At 41.9% G+C, this 16,063-nt stretch overlaps 1 protein-coding gene across 1 annotated transcript; it reads left to right on the forward strand.

Moving 5' to 3' along the window:
• Window positions 1-14,509: 14,509 nt before the first annotated feature.
• On the forward strand, window positions 14,510-15,373 carry LOC135335176 (uncharacterized; the record flags this gene model as incomplete). Its single annotated transcript, XM_064530593.1, has 2 exons — window positions 14,510-14,820; window positions 14,888-15,373. Coding segments are annotated over 2 exons (651 nt in total), but the record flags the coding sequence as incomplete, so codon positions are not given.
• Between the last annotated feature and the right edge of the window lie 690 nt (window positions 15,374-16,063).

Consider the following 16,063-nt stretch of genomic DNA (forward strand, 5'->3'; position numbering starts at 1 on the left):
TTGTTGCCAGTTGTTGAATGTTTCTGAAAGCCTAACAGTAAGCATATGGACATTTGCTGCTAAAAAATGACCTTACTTCGAAACATTGGTATCTTTCGACTGTGTTGCTTGTGCTCTCGAGTAAGGCTGTGGTAGCTGTTTCTTTTGATAGTTCAGTGGTACTTGTGGTATGGATAATGGAATGTCTTGAGTGATTTCCAAGTGAATGTACAGCTCCCCCACTCTCTCCTATGGAGAGATGGTTCTCGATACATGCTCACTGATAATTAATGGGACCTTCCTGGTTCGATCCAGCGCTGCCTTAATTGTCACACACACACACCATCGACTGTGTAAGTATAGGGAAAAGTGGTTCATACATGTTACTGTAGCTGTAATGTCTGTCTTCATAGAGGCTAGCAACATGGCCATTACAAGTCAACTCTCTGTATACTTGTCAATAGCCCTAAATTGGTACAGTACAATGCTGCATGCATACTGTTTTCAAAGCAACCATTTGACGCCAATAGCTTATTGTGTACATGCATACAAAGTCTTAAATGCATTAGATTATATATTTGGGTAACTATAACTTATTTACATTGGTCATTCTCCCATGCAGAGATGGAGGCAGATTCAAGAGGATCCCGTGTACAGAGACCCTGCTGGGGGGTACGGATTTGCATCACCATTATAATTTGACTCTCTGCTCAGTTTAGCTTTGTATTATGCCACCAGCACAATGGAGAAACACAACCCTGAACTGGAGGACAATGCTTAGATACCCTGCATTCCATGTGGACAGGGGTCATTGCTGTACAATATTGTGCTGTATATGTATATGTGGGTGCATGTACACTTTGATGTGTGGAAGTTAATTTATTGTAATGATAATTTCAGACTTCCTGTTGTCATCACTATATTAAATTCTGGAATCAACTAATTTGGAGTATATGCATGCATGAAGACAGCATGAAGAAGTTACAAGGTGGCTGTGTCTCTTGGCTGGTCCTTTTGACTGGAGCTGCTCAGCTCCTACTAGTGTGTGGAGAGGGTATGTTTTACTTATGCATGACCTCTGCCAGCAATATTCACTACTGGATTCCTTCCACAATCTCTCTTCCAGTTGTATGCCCATCTCTTCCTGCCCTGAACAATGGAATAGTCTCATACAACAACTTAATACTGGGTCTGAACACTGTGGCCACCTACACCTGTGACACTGGCTATACTATCTCTGTAGACAGTCACACTACCAGGACTTGTGAGAGGGATGGAGTGTGGAGTGGGTTACCTCCATCTTGTGAGCGTAAGTGGAATGGATTTTGTACTGTTTGTGTACGTGTTTCAATTTCCATACTGTGATAGCACCCTGTTCTGACCTTCCTCTCATCACAAATGGAGACATTGTCTACACTGATGGATTCTCTGACTACAGACCTATCAACTCTCTTTAGCTTTCTACAGCTGCAATCCTGACTACACTCTCACTGGAGGGAGCTTGTTCAGGATATGTATGAGTGGAGGGAGCTGGGATGGGTCAACTGTAACTTGTCAAGGTGAGTTTTATATATCCCTTAATGTTACTATTATAAACGGTACTAATTTTAGTGAATTTTAGCGAATTTGTAGTAACGCTAAATTAAGTCCGCTAAAAACGCATTTATGAATATCATAAAAATAAAAATAAAAATGTTCTGTGTTTTTAAGGGTATGCTAAGCAAGCTATAGCCCTTCTGTATCTGATCCAAACTCAACCTTATACTTACAAGACCCATAAAAACATTATAATTGCTAGGATTGGCCAGAGGAAACACCAAAAGTGTAGAAAACAAGAAAGCGGGCGAGAGCATAAGTCCAATCCGTTACAACGTCATTCATATGTATGTAAAATTTGTTGGTGGTAGTTTTTATTATACCATGCTTAACTCATTGCTGGTATATATAGGTGGTGTTCTCTTTCCTACATGTATATACATCCGGCTAGAAAAACATTTGCAATATGAAATATTGCTAGGATTGGCCAGGGGAACCACCAAAAGCATGGTAACAAGAAATCAGACGAGATTCTATTACAACGTCATTCACATGTACTTTTTTCGCTGGTAGTTTTCCATGTTTGTCCCAGCCAATCCAAGCAATTTTACTGGTGGGATGATGACCGATCCGTATATATACATCCATTTTGGAATGTGCGGGTATATAATCATGATGATTTGCGATGAATTGATATTCCTAATACATGCAGTGTTGAGCACAGGTATACACAGTCCATCCATGCGTAGTGACATGCATGGAATGATGTGGTGGATTGAAGCTGGTAGATGGATCTGGCAGTCATATACATGTTCATGACGTTGTAACGGATTGGAGTTATGCTCTCGTCTGAGTTCTTGTTTCCACGCTTTTTGGTGGTTCCCCCAGCCAATCTTAGCAATTTTTCACATATTGCAAATGTTTTTCTAGTCGGATTTTCCCATTCAGTACAGAAGTATAAATTTACGTATCATGACATGTATAAGTGGAACGTCACAAGAAGCAGTACAGAAGCTCAAGAAGAGAAAACAGAGTAATATTGCTCTAACTGATTAAATTTGTGAGTCAGTATTAAATGACAGCCATTTTCTGTGCAGTATTTCAAGAGCATGGAGGCCTATGCAGGGGCATAGCCAGGGGGGTGCTAGGGGTGCTCAAGCACCCCCAACCAGCCTGAGTCAAGTATACAAATCACGTGCAGAGAAATGTATCTGATTATCCAGCTGAGCACCCCTTCTCTTCCAGATCTTGCTGCAGTTAGGCTGTTAGCTAGCTAGTATAGCAAGGAAAACGATTCAGTCTCTAAACTGTGAGCTATTCTGTATAAAAAGGTGTGGCTTCCGGTCAAGCACATTTCGGCCCTCTTTCGTCTATGATATCACCCCTTTCTCCAAAATCCTGGCTATGCCCCTGCTATGCCTATGATATCTTTATTTAGCCAGTTCATATAGCATATCTGTCAGAGAAAGGGAGCTAGAGCTGAACGTGTGAAGAAAAACACCACCTCTGGAAAAGCACTGCACTCAGATTTTCAAAAGGCGCACGGTTTCTTAGCAACGCCTAACTCTGTGCAGAATGTCCTGGATGTGGCTGTATACTTGGAATTAAAAAATGCTCCCCAAGAAACTTAGATCTACTAGTCAGTCAGACAAAGAGCAATGAAACGTTGGAACAGTGCAATTTTCAAAATGACAATATTCATTCATTAAAATGCTTTTATACACAGTCAGCTCATGATGAACATTAATTTTTGCATGCAAACTCAAAGAATGGGTAATGATAGACCATTATTGTTGTTGTTAAAACGATTGATGCCAAAAGTTCAAGTCTAAAATTAATGGCATCAGCAGAGCCTTTTAATTGCAGCTCTCTTCTCACTCTTGCAGCTACCAATAGCTAGCGTTCTAGTGCAGAGCTAACTACTAAGTAGAGTAGCAACACTCGGTAAAGAAGTTTGGCTACGTGCTCTTCTGAAAAGGCTGCAATGCAATGCATTCCAAGTAAGCAAAACTAGGCATAACTCGAGAACGAAGCATTGTTTTGCAAATCCACAAACTAAAATCCAAGAAAACATGACTTGAAGCCTATAGAAACTCTTGCTTGCACTTCATTGATCCTTGAGCAGCTATAGCAGTCTACACACACACACAAACACACTACCGTATACCTCGCTTGCGCATGCGCACCGAGGCATAACTATCTGTTCAGCCAGTTTCTTGAGAAGGCCTTTCCCTGCAGAGATAGAACAGTTTAAACTTTGAACATGAGTCAAAATATGTGAATTGTTGCTAACACAGGCAAACCCACTGCCAATCCGATGTAAAACCACAGATAGAGTATAGAGAGGGATTGGAAACAGAGGTACCCTCGAAGTACCATCCGTGTATCTCCGCGGTGCTTACTTTTTAACATGAGGGCTAAACATGAAGAATTGTTTTGCTCTCTGCATCAATGTAAGAAGTCCACGAGCAGTTCTGCTGCTAAACATCAACTTTCATCTCATGCTTGAGGCCATTTGGGACACAGGACACTATTTAGTTACACAGCCTTAGCTATATCAAATATATAATATATAATATATATATATATATATTGAAAAGGAAGGGATTGGAAACGACCAGGCCACCCTGTGTCAACGGGTGAAACACTCCGCGTTATGATTTCGCGCTCGTGAATATTTTAGTTTTTACCGTACTCAGGTTGTATTTCAACTGTTTCTAGCTCTCCTATTCACTATCGATCACTCAGAAGCTGGGAGGTACTCTAGAGAAGTAAGTTTACACCACTGACAAGCTCTAAGTCCCTTGTCTTTACTCTGTTTTTACTTTTTGTTGAGTTTAGCTTGAAATACTCCATGTCAACTTTTCTCTTTCCCTGCTGTGAAGCCGAAACAGCAAAGGACATTGCTTGACTTGGTTATTATGTATCTAAGTGCTATATAGGATGGTTTCATGCTATGGATAAGCTGTACTGTTCATAAACGTTGGCAGTATAGTCCTTCAAACTGCTTTAGTGTACTTTTAGAGACACCACGGGCCTTGACCTCCCACGACTTCATAGTAAGAGCTATTCCTTCTTGTATAGCATTTATTTGTTTAGTGATAGTGGCTGCGTTGCTTAGTCTACCTTTTAGAGCTAGATTCTCTTTACTTTTTAGAATAATCAACATTAAAAGTGATCAATTTCACCATTTCTATGTACAACACATTGTATGGCAGCAAGACAGGTAATGAGCATGCTGACTATAAACATAATCTTTTGTAGTTTTAGCCACACCCTATAACGCGGAGTGTTTCACGCAAACATTTTCGTTTCCAATCCCCTTCCTTTTCAATCTATGATCAAAGGTACTATAGGAACACAAGCATGAAAAAGCGCTCTGTGTACCTCTAGCTACTTCACGACAATCGAGATTATATTTCTTCGTTTCCAATTGATACCTACTATCAGGGGGCATGTGATTCAGTAATGGGGGTAGCAGCTCTGAGATGTATGCATTGGACACAATAAGATCCCCGGGCTTTTGCGGGAGTTATAAAGAGATACAAGGATGGTCCCAGAGCCACTAACGTAGACTTCATTGTAAAGCATCACGTGAATCACCAATCCCTCTCTACTTTATGGTAAAACAGTAGGTTTTACCAATACATGCATTTCGGGGGAAATTTTGTGGGACATAATTTTGCGTTTTGCGCAAGGTATATATAAGTGAATGTGTTGAGTGTTAGGCATAATAATTATACATGCACAGCCCATCCATTGTGTTGACATGCATATGGAAGTAATGATGTGGTAGATAGATTACAGTGTGTACAATCTCGATTACAAGATATAGGTTTGTAATGCTAATATAATGTACGATACCACTAGCTGGTACAATCATGTTCATGACGTTGTAACGGATTAGGGTTATGCTCTCACCCGCTTTCTTGTTTCTATGCTTTTTGGTGTTTCCTCTGGCCAATCTAGCAATTTTTCACATTGCAAATGTTTTTATGGGTCTGGTTCCCATGCTTTTTTAGGGAAAATTGTCTAATAGAGATGTTGGAGTTAGTGCCTTAGCGGGCCTTAGTGGGCAGCGTGTTTTTGTAAGTTTGCAGTTATTTAGGTGTTATAGCGATGTTTAATGATCCTTGTTAATGCCTCGGTGTGCATGGGCAAGTGAGGTATACGGTATAGTGTGTTTGTGTTTGTGTGTGTGTGTGTGTCTGCATGTGTGTGTGTAGACTGCTACAGCTGCTCAAGGATCTGTATGTGCTTTAAGTTCAACCCAAGTAAACTATTCCGTCATCTGCGCGACCTAAGTAAGAAAAGTCCACAAACTAGAACAATAATCCACAACGGCTCCATCATCACAGAGACTGGACAGATTGCTGAAATTTTCAACAAATACTTTAACTCGACATTCACAAGAAGTGACTATACACTTCCTCCATGGGACAAAATGCCCTCCCCCACTTATCAACTGCTCAGGTATATTAAGGACTGGGACCTTCAATTATTGCTGAATCAGCTAAAACGCAGCCACGCCCACGATTTTTAATATGTTTTGTGTGTAAAAATTTTGTGCAGCTACTGATCTTTTTTAGTTCTAAAAACGGTGTTCTAAACCTTCCTTTTAGCTCTTAATTCTTAGTGTAGTAGGTAGTTCAAAGGCTTAAGCAGACATATCTGCTGGGAGAGAGCTACTTCTTTGGCCAAAGGTGAGATTTTGCACAAAACTTAGTCTTACAGCTGACAATAAGTGACATTTTAATTTTTATAGGCTAATAACTTACTCTAAATAGAACATGATGCTCTCTCCCAGCGGATATGTCTGCTTAAGCCTTTGAACTACCTACTACACTAAGAATTAAGAGCTAAAAGGAAGGTTTAGAACACCGTTTTTAGAACTAAAAAAGATAAGTAGCTGCACAAAATTTTTACACACAAAACATATTAAAAATCGTGGGCGTGGCTGCGTTTTAGCTGATTCAGCAATAATTGAAGGTCCCAGTCCTTAATATACCTGAGTGAGCTCTATCTCTATAGAAGAGTCTGAGGTGTACGAAACCCTCACCTCACTAGACACAACAAAGTCACCAGGCCACGATAATATAAATGCGTCAACCCTCAAATGCTGTGCTACCGCTCTCACAAGATCAGTCATACACATTTTCAATTCTAGCCTATCTTCACATACTTTCCCACCCCACTGGAAGGTCCACAAAATCTGCCCAATCCCAAAGAAGGGCGACCCCCATCTTGTAGAAAACTTTCGGCCCATCTCTCTTCTCCCAATTATATCCAAAGTCTTTGAAACTATCATCTACAAGAAAATTATTACATTCGTGAGACCAAAGATAACATGCCAACAATTCGGGTTCCTAAGAAACCGATCATGTCTTTCTCAATTAATCCTATTCTTTTCCCAAGTTTTTGACAACATAGAAAACCGAAAACCTACAGATGTCATCTACCTAGATTTTAAGAAAGCTTTCGACACGGTCCCACACAATGAGCTGTTGCTAAAGCTTTGAAAGACAGGCATCACAGGCCCTCTTTGGCTGTGGTTTAAATCGTACCTACATGACAGGATACACTTCACAAGTGTTATTAATACTCCATCCAACTACTTACCAGTTATGTCAGGAGTTCCGCAAGGAAGCATCCTAGGCCCACTGTTATTTATTATTTTTATCAATGACCTACCGGAGTGCATCTCATCTGCCAATCCATTTCTATTTGCGGACGACACAAAGCTAGTAAAGTGCATCACTTCTACGGAAGACCAATTGGAATTACAAACAGACATCAACCAGTTGTCATCCTGGTGCACTACTTGGAACATGCAACTCAATGAAGGAAAATGTAATGTGCTGCGCATAACTCATCCTAGCTGGCACGAAGACAACCCTAATACACTCTACTCAATCCACAATTCTCACCTTAACTTTGCTACAAAAGAAAAAGACCTAGGCTTGTGCATAGCCAACAACCTCTCCTGGTCACTGCATTATAACCTCATATCGTCTAAGGCCTACCGAGCTCTTAACCTCATCTGACGGACGATTTCAATGAAATCAGAAACCAGCACAAAAAAATCGTTATATATAACCCTAGTTAGATCCCAGGTCACCTACTGCTCCCAAGTCTGGAGACCAAATTTGATCAAAGACATTCAAAAACTAGAAAGAATCCAGAGGAGAGCCACCAAATTCATACTCAATGATTACTCAAGCTCATACAGATCAAGGCTGTCCGATTTGAAGCTACTACCTCTAATGTACTGGTTTGAAATACAGGACATAATGTTTCTAGTAAAGTCACTAAAGGAACCCTCGGACAACTTCAACATAAGAGATCACATCAAATTCGTTACTGGTCGCACCCGCTTCAGTTGCAACAACAAACTCACTGTACAAGCCAATCACTACAGCGCAAGCAGACACTTCTACCTCAATCGTATCACAAGGTTATGGAACTTGATGCCCACTATGCTGATGGATATCAGAGCACCACTAACTTCAACAAAGAATACACTCCACCATTACTTCTGGGAGCACTTCAAACAAAACTTTGTCTCTGACATCCCATGTACCTACCACTTAATGTGCCCATGCAACAGATGCTACACACGTAATTATAGCTAGCTTCACATGTAATCATTAAATTATCCAGCTGTGTCGCTCAATGCGGCACAGTCTGTCAGCTATAGTCTTTGCTACAACAATCACTTGTTTTTATATCATTCACGTTACAGGCTGTAAAGTCTTAATATAATAATAATAATAAATAATAAGTGCAAGTAAGAGGCTTCTAGTCATAGATTTAATTTGTGGATTTACCTTAGACTTGGACTTTTGGCATCGATCCTTTTTAATAGTAACCTTAGTTAGACACTGTTTTGGAGGTGCAGGTCTAGGGGATTTAAAAGCCCAAAGGCCCTGATTTAGAAAACCTCATATCATTTGCTAGCTCTCTGTGATGACATCACCCTTGCAAATGGAATGGTGACCTTTGACCCAACCTCTCCAAGACTGGAAAGAACTACGGCCACTCACATATGTAATAGTAGTTATGTTCTCTCTGGTGAATGTGAGAGAATGTGTCAGTCAGACAGAACGTGGAGTGGAGAAATTGTTACTTGCAACGGTAAATTAATGATCCGTAAGTGTTTTTAATTTATTTCCTTATAGCGATCAAATGCCCACCTCTTGTTGACTCACCCTATGGCTCAATATCCTACTCACCTGATACTTTCCCACACTTAATTGGAACACAAGCAACGTAAACTATCACATGCCCTCCTGGACATGAGAGGAGAGGAGGAAATGATGTGAGGATTTGCTTGGGAGATGGACAAACTGCTGTGGGGGTGTGGAGTGGAACTGCTCCCATCTGTGCAGGTTGGTAATGCACCATGAGTGTATTCATGTACAATATACTGCTCTTCATAGTTGCATATCAAGTAGCAGAGTGTTTTTCCATAGGTAATTGATCATTTACAAACACACATGCATGTATAGACATTGGTGAATGTTCTGGTACTGCTCATGGCTGTGATCATATCTGCACCAACACTCCTGGATCATACACCTGTGACTGCAACTCTGGATATCTACTTACTGCTGATGGAAGAGGATGTAAGTTTAAATTTAGTGAATGACATCATTACTCGTATGTACTAAGATATTTGGGTCACCATTATTGACTTTCTGCCTATACAGGTGATGATATTGATGAGTGTACTGGACCCAACATCTGCCAGCAAGTGTGTACCAACACTGAGGGATCATTCACCTGTGGATGTGACGCAGGATATGTGCTGGGCAGTGATAGAACAACTTGTTCAGGTATTTAAATTTTATATAGTGTTATTTTTGTTTACTTTATAAAATTGTCACAGCAATCACCTGTTCTGATGTCTCCACTATTGCCAATGGGGTGATTGTTTACTCTAGCGACACAACTCCACCTTATGACTATGGAACAACAGCTACGTATGAGTGTTACACTGGGTATGAGATAACAAGTGGAGACAAAAAGAGAATGTGTACTAAATCTGGTTTGAATTCAGAAGGCATTTGGAACGGAACCATACCTACCTGTTCAGGTATAGTGATGTACATTGGGAAATCCATGCAAAATGCTATGTAATAGCTGTTTCCTGTGGCTCTCCTCCCACCACTCTCAATGCATCTCCTGGTGCACCCACACATGGCACATTGTATCAAGGGACAGTGACATACACCTGTGACAGTGGATACTGGATCCATCGTGGAGTCACCACAGCAACGACTACCTGTATGGCTGACAGGACCTGGGGACCTCTACCAACTTGTCAACGTATGTAAATTGTAACCGGTGTGTACATTGTTCTCACCCAGGGAATACATACAACTGCCCTCAGAAGTACAATAAGCAGATATCCATTGTACAGGTAGCTTGTACTATGAACACCTATTGATTAGAAGCAATTAGAAGCTGTTCTTCAACCCATTTACATCTGAGTAGTAGTAAACATTCTTTGATCCCTGTGTGCATGCACTGTGCACATTTTGTGTGCTTGTGCTTGCACTTGACAAACCACATTTACAACTTCAGACAACCCAGTTCCAATGCGGTCTGTAGTTTTAGTGAATGTGATTGGATAGTGAAGAATTTATCTTCACAATGTGATCCAAGTGTGTCACAGTAGTGTTCTATAAAAGAGAGGACTTTTAGGCTGACCACAGCCAATGTATCTTATAATAGGGTACATGCATGTACACCCTGGAGTAGCAGGGTACATGCATGGGATTTGTACCCTGGAGTATCCTGAGAGTTTCAATGGATATTCCTTAGTGTCAGAGCACATCATGGTACAAGTATGGTTAAATGAATTTTGTATGTACAGTGGCGTGTACAATGGGGGGCTTGAGCACCCCCTGTCCTCCCAGACAATCTTAAAACTAATCCTATCACTCAGTAGCTAGCTAGCTATTACCGTAAGCGTTCCAATTATAGAACCAGCCTCGGTTAGGGCGCCCTCTTTTATATAACGCCCATATACTACCATATAAAATCATTTTTTTGTACATTGTTTCTATTATTTTTTACTAGTTCAGAACGTTTACGGTACTGTGCAGCTCCAGAGGTACTCATTGACAACAATTACAAGTCATGGCCACGCCCAATTGAGCATGCGCAATCAGCATTGCCATTCTAATGTTGTTATATAATGCATAATAGCTGATCAAGATCCTCTGCACTCTCCCAGTCACCTCTTGCTCTAGTTGGGAGGTCGGGTTTCTCAAGCCTATGTCAGGATTTGTCTTGCTGAATTATGTAACACGCTGATAAGCAGCTATGAATAATCTGTGAATAATATTATTCTGAAGTGGGTGTTAACCAATTTTACCTTGCTTTAGGTTGCGCAACCGGACGTGACACAGACCACAGTAGAAATGCTGCAATCTGATTGGGCTGCAACTATATTGCAGCAAAGACAAATCCTGACATAGGTTTGAAACCCTACCTCCCGTCAGGGGCGGTCGGACTCCGCCCAACTACTCTTGCTCCACTGAGAGCTAGACTGAGGACATCCCCATTGCAGTGATTGACCAGTTTGCTAGGGTGTACCCCAGGAGAATAGTGCATGGAGATCCTACAAGATGACTAACTCATGCATATTAAATTATGTCTTATTATCACGCTATGCACGTAAAAGACGCGCCGCAATAAATGCGGGGGCGTAACATCGGCCCCATGTTTTCTGTGCTCTTAAGCACCCCCCTGCTTCAATCTCTAGAAATGCCACTGATATACGTGCAGTTTTGGACTGTGGCTTTCCTCCGACTGTTACCAATGGATCTCCTGGGACACCAACACTTGGGACAACATTTGGAGGGACAGTGTCTTACACGTGCAATGATAAATATCACATGTCAGGATTAGCCACTGTGACTTGTGAGGCTAGTGGGAGTTGGAGCACAAAACCAACTTGCTCAGGTGAATAATTGCTGTTAACTGCCTATAAGATATAAAGGTGTGCAATGCATTCATAGCCATGTGCGAAGACGTCAACGAGATTGTAAATGGTGACATCATCTACAATCCTGATACCACACCGAGAACAGAGGGAGCCATTGCCTTGTACTCATGTGTGTCTGGTTACCAGCTGTCTGGTCTGAGCACTAGGATCTGTGTGGACGGTCGCAGAGGAAATGGTGGTGCGTGGACTGGATCAATGCTGAGCTGTATAGGTACGAAAACAAATAGCGATCTCAATTCCCTTTGTATGTATATTTCCAATCATGCAGCTATCTGTAATGATCTCACCCTCGCCCATGGAGAGATTAGCTATAGTCCAACTATTAAACTAGAGGGATCTGTGGCTACACACAGCTGTGATGAGGGGTACGGACTGTCTCCTAGCGTGACAACAAGAATATGTCAACCTGATATGACATGGAGTGGAGAGGACATCACTTGCCAATGTGAGAAGACATTTTTTCTGAAATATAATGCTCACAATCAAATTTCATATTTCCACATGCACTTGTTATACAGCTATCACATGTCCACCTCTCACTCACCCCCATGGCTCAGTACTCCACTTTTCTTCTGGACCACCTTACCCCTTTGGAACACAAGCACGATACTCGACCATATCTTGTCCTGAGGATACACAGAAAAGAGGAGGAAATTATTTAAGGAATTGTACTGGTGATGGTCATAGCACTGTGGGTGTGTGGAATGGAACTGCTCCCGTTTGTGCAGGTATGTATTGCATCAATATAATTATTATGCCATGTATGCATCTCAATTATAATCCAGGTCAACCTGTCTTTCTGTCACTTCAAGGAATAGCGTATTCTACTAACAACAGTAATATTCTAGTGACCAGAATTGGAACCACACGGGAGTCTGCCTTGACCTGTCACACTGACTCAACCTGCTGTATGGACAATCCACAAGGAAATTCAGGAGAGTGGTTGTTTCCTAATGGAGAGCGTATTACCCAGAACAGTATCACTGGTGATGGGTTCTATTGGAGCAGATACTATCAAGTACTCAGACTGTATCGTCAAGGTGATATCCAGTCTCCATTGGGACGTTACTGTTGTAGAATACCTAATCGCCGTGGTGATGTAGTGAGTGTTTGTGCTAATCTTACAGGTGAGTTTATTGTAAACATACTTCAGAACATTTTTATAACTGTTTTATAACAGCCGACACCATTCGATGTCCCTCTGACTCGTTGATGGCTCCCACTAATGGGATGGTCTCATACTCTAGTCCAGTGGAAGATGGCAGTTACGTTTTTGGAACTGTGGCCACCTTCTCATGCTCTACTGGTTTTAGTCTTGATGGCACCTCAACTAGAACATGTGAGACTGAACAGGGAACATTTAGTGGCACCACACCATCTTGTATAGGTGAGAGAATACCATCCGCCCATCCGGTACCATGTACTGTAATTATATGCTTATACAAATTACAGCAATCACCTGCTCTGCTCTTCCTGCTATTCAACATGGGATGATTGTCTACTCCCGTGGCGGCACAACTGACTATGGAACAACAGCTACGTATCAATGCAACTATGGATATAGTATAGCGAGTGGAGACAGTGAGAGGACCTGTACTGGTGATGATAGGAGCACAGTGGGAGAGTGGAATGGTGCTGCTCCTCAATGTTCACGTATGTTCTACTATTGCAATTGGTCGCACTGTGTCACATGATAATATACACACACAGCTGTGGACTGTGGGACTCCTCCGTCTATTATCAATGGATCTCATAGGACACCAACAACCTCAACATTCACAGGGACAGTGACCTACAACTGTAATGATGGCTATGCACTCTTTGGGATTGCTACAAGTACTTGTCAGGCAAATGCAACCTGGAGCAGACCACCAGAATGCAGAGGTACATGTGTAGTGTGCACATTCATAAAAATGTGTTATACAGGTACAAAACAATATAATTTATGCCGCTGACTAATAAGCTCTATGGAATATAATTATTGTGGTTCTCAGTTAATTAATTAACGTTTCTCTACATGCAGTCTCTTTAGTGATTGTACATAATTATTACAGCCACTGTAACTGCACTGGCCTGTACTGATCTGATGGATCTAGTCAATGGAAGTATTGTTTACACTATGAAGAGCATTGACAACATACCAGTGAGCACTGTGGCCACCTACACCTGTGACCCTGGCTACACTCTCAATGGAGGTACCACCAGGACTTGTGGGAGTGGAGAGAGATGGAGTGGATCGGATCCAACGTGTAAAGGTTGGTGGCAATACGTTTACAATCGTGTCACTGTGTTGAGCAAACAAATTAACAGTTGTTTTCTCCTATATATATATACAGTCATTATGTGTCCTCCTCTACCGACCATTACCAATGGCACCATCTCCTACTCTCCTGATGTCACCTCTGACTATGACCTGGGAACTATAGCAACCTACACTTGTGAGGCTGGGTTCTATCTTGAGGGTAATGAGGTACGAGTGTGTATGGATGATGATGGAATGGACGTCATTGGATTGTGGAGTGGTCAGGAGCCAAGTTGTGTCTGTACGTTTTGTGTGTGTTTTGCAAGAGAAAATTTACCACTATAATTATCGTATGTTAGTTATAGTACGTACTGTCACTATCTCCCTATAGTCATCATACGTAAATACTTAACATGGTCAGCCAGAAAAATTATTCATGAGCTGTTTGCCACTGTTTCCCCAGTCATCCATCCTCCTGTACACTCAGTTTTGTTCCAGCTCAGACTCACCAACATCAACAACTGTCCTGACTGGGTCGTGAGTGCAATGCTGCTTATATATTTTAACGTTACCCGAAGAAAATGTAATATTGCTCTCTGTACATGCAGGACCAGAATGGGAGGATTGAAGCTGTGATGAGTTCGTTTGCTACCGAGGTGGAGAGTCACTGTGGGTGTGGTTTCTCAAGCACGGTCATTACTGCCCCTCTCTTCCGCTGCTTCCCTGGGTCGGAAAGAGTTGTCACATTCCGAGCCACTCTAACCAATTCCAAGCTTCTCACGCCCATACAGGACTGGATACAAACCGATGGATTCATTCCCATTCAGAATGTACTGATTGAGGTGGACAAGTCTTGTCCTGTGCAGATATCGAGCCTTGCAGACACAGAGTGCACCAATCAGCCTACAGCTGCAGGGAGCAGTGACATAGCCACTGTGGTTGGTGGAGTGGTCGGGGTGGTCCTTGTGGTCGGTTTTGTTGTTGTAGTAATTGCTGTACTGTTGTTTAAGAGCAGGAGAGAGAAGCTAACTGTCCACAGAACCAGAAAGTGCGTTTATTAATCATGCTCATTATGTCTGCTACAGTTTAACTGAATTATTGTCTCCCCCCCCTAGAAATGAAGTAACACCAGTGTCGCTAAAGGGTGTGGTCAGTACTGGTGAGATACAACCATACGAGATGATGGAAATGGGTCACGAATACGAGGAAGTGTCCAAGTTCCAACAAGCCGTCGATGGAGAGTATGAGATCATTGGAGCACCCTCACAGACAACTGGCTCCGAGGGCAAGGCTCCTATAAAGACTGAGTTATCACCACCCACTCCACAACCCACTCCACCCACACCACAACCCTCACAAGCAACTAAGCCTGCCGGAAATGATATTGAGTTTACAGAGTGCGTTGCCTACAGCACGACCACCCACATTCGCCCCCCACAGTCCACAAGTTTATGAGCACTGAAATACCCCCCTGGCCCTGTCCTGGCCCTGTATGCAAATTGACTGTAAAACTGTGACGCATAATTTTATCCTTATAGATTTGCACATTAGTTTGTGATCTTTTTAATATATGTGGTGTGGATTCTCGTTAAATCATGTACTCCAGGCTACAACAGAGTAGCAATTTAATAGTTCTTAAGATGACCTTTCCCCTAGGTAAACACTGAAGCTGTTTCATTACCCTACTAGAAGACAAAGTGTACAGAGACTAAGACCACCTCTGATCTGAGATAGAACGACCCTTGGAGAGTGGGAGGGGCCAGACCAGAGACCACTACTATTCCACCAATAGGAGAATAAGTAGTTGCCTCATTTCTGAGTCATCCTATTACCAAGAATTATGTGCACGTATAATTATTGCATTTTATTTTGCATGGCAATATCATTAAAATAGTTGTGGATTCTCTCGAGGTCATGCCGCGGAGGAATGTGTTACCTTATAGAGGGTTATTTTCGAGGCACTACATTTTTTATTTTGAATGACCACACCCCTACAGTAGAGAGGTATTTGTTTTGGTGCATTGACACGGATGCATGTATGTATCAGATTATGTGATTTTTGATCACTTTCCTCTTATTTCCCTGTGCAGAGATGAAGGCAGGTTCAAGAGGATCCCCGTGTACAGAGACCCTGCTGGGAGGTACGGATTTGCATCACCATTCGAATTTGGCTCAGTTTAGTTCTGTACTATGCCACCAACACGATAGAGAAACACAACCCTGAACTGGAGACAATGCTTAGATACCCTGCATTCCATGTGGATATAGGGACCATTAGTAACTGAACTAGC

Source organism: Halichondria panicea, chromosome 4, assembly GCF_963675165.1.
Source record: "Halichondria panicea chromosome 4, odHalPani1.1, whole genome shotgun sequence".
NCBI lineage: Eukaryota > Metazoa > Porifera > Demospongiae > Suberitida > Halichondriidae > Halichondria > Halichondria panicea.